The following is a 6000-nucleotide window of genomic DNA, read 5'->3' as shown; positions in this document are numbered from 1 at the left end:
GGAAATGACAATCTGACTTCATCTTCGGCGATGTCCTTGTTTCGGCGATCTCTAACCACTAGGTCGTCGAGGGTTCGCATCTGGCGACTTCATCTCAAACCCGGTGACCGCCGGTTTAGGTATGCTAGAGACCGGGGCACGCCAACTTAATAGCTGGCGACCACACGAGCCCCCCGACCTCCTTCCCTTCTGCCGGCCATGGGCCCTGCTCAACACGCCTACATAATAGCTCGCTGCCACGTCATCACTTCCGACTACCAGGACGGTACAATGAGTTCTTAAATGGTTATAGAATCTTGATCTAATTCTTAAAAAGTGGATTTTCATATATCAACTCACATCATGTGGTATCATGAGTCTTAGGTGTGTTATTGTGTGTTTGAGTTGTTTTTGGCACTTTTAATTCAAGAACTTTACATTCTTGTTCTTTAATTTCATATATGTTGCCTTATTTTGAGTACTTTCTTGCTGTTTTACTTGTTGCACTTAATTGTGTTTCTATCATTTTGATTTTTGAATCTCTATAAATTTTGTCAAAGTCATGTTTCTCCCAAAATGTCATCAATTCTATGTAGTACTTTTCTTGATAATTTTGGTTGATTGATTTTATTTGAGTGCAGTTTTATATTTCTGTTTTTTGATCCTTTGGTGCCTTTTGTACCAACCAGGTCATCGGGTGTGACGACGTGTTTAGCAAGTGACTACGTGGGGCGTGCAAAGCAGGACACGTGGACAAGAGAAAAGATGAATGGTCCGGAGTGAGCATAGTCGTCGTTTGTGGAAGCGACATTCTGCAGTGTACATGGTCGGTTGTCGCCAGGTTTTCATGACATCGCCGTGTTAGATCATGGAAGGTCAGGTGGTCTCACATCGCCACAAGAAGCACATCGCCGGGTTTCCCAGTAAACTTAGTTGAAGCTGTTGGAGGTTCAGGCGGGTAAGTTCAAGCGTGTAAGTTTAGTAAAGATGATTGTTACATCAGCATGGAGTGTGAAGGTCGAGTGAGTTGGAGGAAACAGCTTGTCCATCGACGACGGGATTCCCAGAGTGGACATTCGTCGATGGCGAGGTTTCCTTGGCTGGAACATGCATGGCGTAGCAATGAGGAGGGTGGCACTTGCGACGAGCGATATCACAGAGACGGTGTACTTTGTTGCACCCGATACTCGCCTTGTCGGGTGGTGTTCCAGAGCGTATTACGTGCTAGATTACTCCTTGAATAGGAGGCTTCGCCGCGCGACTGGTTACTACATAGAAATGACACTCAAGTTACCCCAGCCCAGATGATGACACGTGTAGGGTTGGGTACTACCAGTTACCCCAACCTAGATGACAACACGTGTAGGGTTGGATGCTACATAGAAATGACGCTCAAGTTATCCTAGCTCAGATGATGACACGTGTAGGGCTGGGTACTACCTGCTACCCCAACCCAGATGGTGACACGTGCAGGGTTCCAAAGCGTAACTGCCCGGAGAGAGAAAAAACCAAGCTATAAAGGTAAACTTAACAGAATTTGCAGAGGTACGTTCATTACGACTCATTGTTTTGGGTTGAGTGCACTTTAGTACGGTTCTACAGAGCATAGTTTTCTCTCAGTTTTTGGGTGTTCTTGTCACTGACTTGAGCGTCGGAGCGCCACCGGCCGTAGAGGCGCCATCTTGTGTTTTCAGGTTCTCAGAGAGGCAATATGTGGTGTGGACTTGAAGGGCACATGGTGTCAAAGCTGGTGAGGAAAGATCATGATGAGGCATCATTCTTGCACTTGGTCAACCGGCAGGATCATCTGGCGCCCACCGTGGGGCCGTATAAAAGGTGATTCCCAACCACAGTTCGAGTTTGTTGAAGTTTTGGTGTTTTCTGTTCGACTGCTTGCTGTCACAGCCGGTTTTCTGGAGTTTTCACCATTCGTTTGGAGTTTCTTTGAGTTGTTGAGTTTGCTGAGAAAAAATGAGGACAACGCGATCCAGTTCAGTCGCGCCGTCAACCGAAGAGGACGCTGTGTCTATGACGCAGGTGATGGAGATGATGAGAACGTTGCAGGAGAACGTAGTTGCATCGCGTTGTGAACAAGAAAGAATGCACGAGGCACTAGTGACCTCACAGGCTAGGAATGAAGAGCTTAACAGAGTCATGAGGAGCTATGTAAAGCCCTTCAGGGACGGGAGGAGCATGCGATTGGGGACAAGTCTGCACCCCCGTCCCCACCGCGTAGTTTTCCCATGCCGTTTTCTCAGGAGATCATGGACACGGTGGTCCTTGCAAATACGGTAGCGGTGAAAGCATCCTTTGTTGGGTCTATTAGAGTCTAAGTTCAAGAGGGGAGGGGTGAATTGAGCTTATAAATTTTTTGCAAGAACACACAAGATTGTTTTTACATGAAACAAATTGATTCTTCAGAGCAGTCTAATACAATTTGAATTTGTTCAAATTAAAATTGTAATCAACAGAGGGTTATAACAGAATCAGATTAGTTGGATTTTATGAGTATGAAGAATACAGCTATGCTAAGCAATCAATCACATTCATTCAACACAAGGTTTTAATGAGAATGAATCTTTCTCAGGTTTTAATGAATAGACTATTTGTTCACAGATCAGTTAAAACATCATATACAACTGCCTTGTTTATGATCAGAGAGCTTTACCAAATCAGGAAGAACAGTTTTTATTTAAACCCAGAATTAACAGATTCAATTTCAAAAGAACAGATTTAGTTCTTGACAGAATTAAGCAAAACCAGAAATGAGTGCAGGGATGAGAAGAAAAGGCACGCAAGTTTTTATACTTGTACCGCCCTGGTAGTCGGGAGTGATGACGTGGCATCCTGCTACAGTATAGGCGTGTTGGCAAGGCGCCGGGCTGGCAGAAGGGAAGGAAGTCGGGGGGCTCGTGAAGCCGCCAGTTATTAAGTTGGCGTGTTCCGATCTCCAGCATATCAGAATAGGCGATCACCGGGTTAAAGATGAAGTCGCCAGATGTGAACTCAGGCGACCAAGCGGTTGGATATCGCCAGAGAAAGCACATCGCCGAAGATGAAGGAGAAGCAAATTATGAAGGCGGCCGGCGAGACCACAGGGAAGGTGTATGAGGACACCCTAACTCGCCAATTCCAGTAGAGATCGCACTCCCAAGTTAGCTATGCACTGGGCAGTTCTCTTAGTATTTGGTGATTCGGTCACTGACTTGGGCGTTGGAGTGCGATCGGCCGCAGCGGCGCCGCTCTGTTTCTTTGCAGGTTCTTGAGGTGGATCTCGAAGAGGAACGGAGGTGTGAAGCGGTGCGCACGTCGATCCTTTGACGAGGCAGTTTCCAGCGTTCCGGTTAACAGGCAGGATCAATACTGGTTCACTCATACAGAGCTACATCCAGTTTCACCTTACCCCAAGGTGGAATTCACTAAAAACAGTACCAATCACTTACAAACACAGCAGTTCTTGAACACTACAAGAACAATACAACCAATGCTGAAAAACCCTATTTCAGCACACCTTGCACTCCAAGAAACCCTATCAAGGAGTGACTAACACTTACACCTTTACAAACCAGAATAAAGGAAAGATTACACCTGAAAAGAAGATGCAAGAACTCAAAACCAGTAGTTCAATTTGCTGCAGAACTGCACCAGCACCTTCACCAAGATCAATGGTTTCCTAGAACAAGCACACTTGAAAATCTCTTTGGAAAACCTTTCAAAAAACCTTTCAATCCTTCTTCTCACATAGAAATTGTTTGATCTCTGTCAAAAACGTAATTGCTCAGCATCCTTTCATGTGAGAGAGACTTTTCTTTATATAGAAAACAATTTCTAACTTCTTTTCAAAAAACAGTTGAAAAGCTGTTATGAAAAGAACAGATTCAGTTTTGAACTTAACAGATTTATTTTGTGAAAACTGCCAACTCAGCTAACTAAAATAACTGTCTAAGTTGTACCTTTGGTGCCCTAACTAACTTTCGAAAAACCCTTCAGCAGACCAAAGAATAAACATGTTCTTTTACAGAGAAACAAATTCATTTTTTGTGCAGTATCCTGATTTTAGGAGAAAACTCTAAAAAGCTTTTGGAAAAACTTTTAACCACTTCATGTGCTTATTCTAGGCTTGGTTAGGCATCTAGAATAGATCATGTAGCAAAAGGAAACCTTACACATACACAAGCCTACATACAAGATCATCTAAACCTATTACAAACTTTACAACAAACTAGCTATTTTCTACATCAAACACAAACTAACACTAGGTAGAGAAGAGGCTTCATCCATCTTCAACATCCTTCACCGGGGTGGAGGATCCTGAGGCTCATCTCACGGGTTTCACACGTAGATGATGCTCTCAGGAGGTTCAAACGCGGTCTACTGCAAGGTGTTCATGAGCACTCTCAGTGGAACAGCGCTGGACTGGTTCGTCAGTCTACCTACTGGCCACATTACCACGTTCCAGCAGTTCTCCAAGATGTTTGTTGAACAGTACATAGTGAACAAGGCACCGCCGTTGGTGTCTTACGATCTGTTCGACGTGAGGCAGTATCAAGGGGAGTTCCTGAAGGATTTTTTGAACAGATTCGAAGCTCAGATCGTTCGCTTGCCAGGTAAGGATGAAGAAATGTTTGTACATGCCTTCAAAAAGGGCGTGTTGCCTGGACCTTTTAGTGAATCGCTGATCAGGAGTCACCCCGCCACGTTCGCTGAAATCCGGCGACGTGCCGTGGCTCACATCGCCGCTGAGAGCGAAGTCTCCGAGAAAAGGGGAAATGTGGCCCCAGCTAAGCCACGCGCTCAGACGAGGATTCATCCGCAGAGGGTGATGGAGGCGGCGGCGGGGAAGAGGGATCAAAGGATGCGTCATCCTTATGACCCAAAGAAGAGCAAGGGGAAGGGGCCGGGGCGGCCCAGAGAGACTAATCGCCCGCCGAGGTACGAGTACGTGATGGGATTGGCTGACCTGATCGCCATCCCGAACATTGCTGCCAGGCTCAAAGTGCCTGAGAAGAGAATGGATAAGGTGTTGGGACCAAAACCAGACGCGTGGTGTGAGTTCCACAAGAGCTTTGGCCACTCTATCAATTCGTGTTTGGCTTTGGGATACCAACTCGCCGAGCTGGTCAAGTGTGGATTCTTGAAGGATTACCTGCTGAAGAAGCAGGCGGGGCAATCATCAGGTTCACAACCAGCGGGCAGTGAGGGACAACAGCACAAAGTACCCATTCACGGCGAGATCCACACCATAGCGGGTGGATTCTCAGGTGGTGGGTGTACTGAATCGTAGCGAAAGAAGTATGCAAGGTCTGTGATGTCAGTGGAGGTTTTTGAGGATCACTCACCCGATGTGGACATCACGTTCACCAAAGACGATATTAGGGATGTCGTGCCTCATGACAATGACCCTATTGTAATCTCGCTTGTTACGGCGGGGAGGACGGTCCATCGGGTGCTGGTCGATCAAGGAAGCTCGGCAGATGTGATGTTTTGGCCGACTTTCGAAAAGTTACAGTTATCCCCTGACCAGCTGAGGCCATATGGGGGCTGTTTATACAGTTTTGCCGGTGATCAAGTGGAGGTCAGGGTGATGGCAAATTCATGAAGCTCTTCTTAGAATCATGTGAAAGATGGTGCGGAAGCAATGGATGTGTATGTGCAAGATCCTCCTATGAGCTATGGTGATCTTGAAGGTGCATGATATGTATGGAAGTAGGGAGGTTCGGCCAGCCCTATGGTAAGTGAGGAAGATGAAGATTAGAGCCTAGAAACTAGGTAGAAGCAAAGCATGGCACAATGTTGGCAGCATAACTTTACTCACAATAATCTTGCAAATACATGAGCCAAGCCCTCTTATTTATAGTGTTTAGGGGGCTGGAAATTAAAATGAAAGTGGAGGGAAATTCAAATGAGAAGCATTTGAATTTGGAGCCAATTCCTAGTTATAAGGGAAGTGTGACTTGGTTTCTATTTTTGGCACCTCCTAAATCTATACCTACACCTTCTTTTGTGTCACATGGAAGGTGT

The 6000-nt window shown here is 45.8% G+C and overlaps 1 protein-coding gene across 1 annotated transcript; it reads left to right on the top strand.

Moving 5' to 3' along the window:
- The first annotated feature begins 4321 nt into the window (after window positions 1-4321).
- LOC137825025 (uncharacterized) lies at window positions 4322-5263 on the top strand. Its single transcript, XM_068630697.1, has one exon. The coding sequence runs from the start codon at window positions 4322-4324 to the stop codon at window positions 5261-5263; it is 942 nt and encodes a 313-aa protein (XP_068486798.1).
- Window positions 5264-6000: the final 737 nt, after the last annotated feature.

Source organism: Phaseolus vulgaris, chromosome 8 (genome assembly GCF_000499845.2).
Source record: "Phaseolus vulgaris cultivar G19833 chromosome 8, P. vulgaris v2.0, whole genome shotgun sequence".
NCBI lineage: Eukaryota > Viridiplantae > Streptophyta > Magnoliopsida > Fabales > Fabaceae > Phaseolus > Phaseolus vulgaris.
This window is presented reverse-complemented; position numbering and strand designations above follow the sequence as displayed.

What these genes read in the sequence shown, in the direction of transcription:
- LOC137825025 (XM_068630697.1), top strand. Translation starts at nt 4,322, where the DNA reads ATGATGCTCTCAGGAGGTTCAAACGCGGTCTACTGCAAGGTGTTCATG.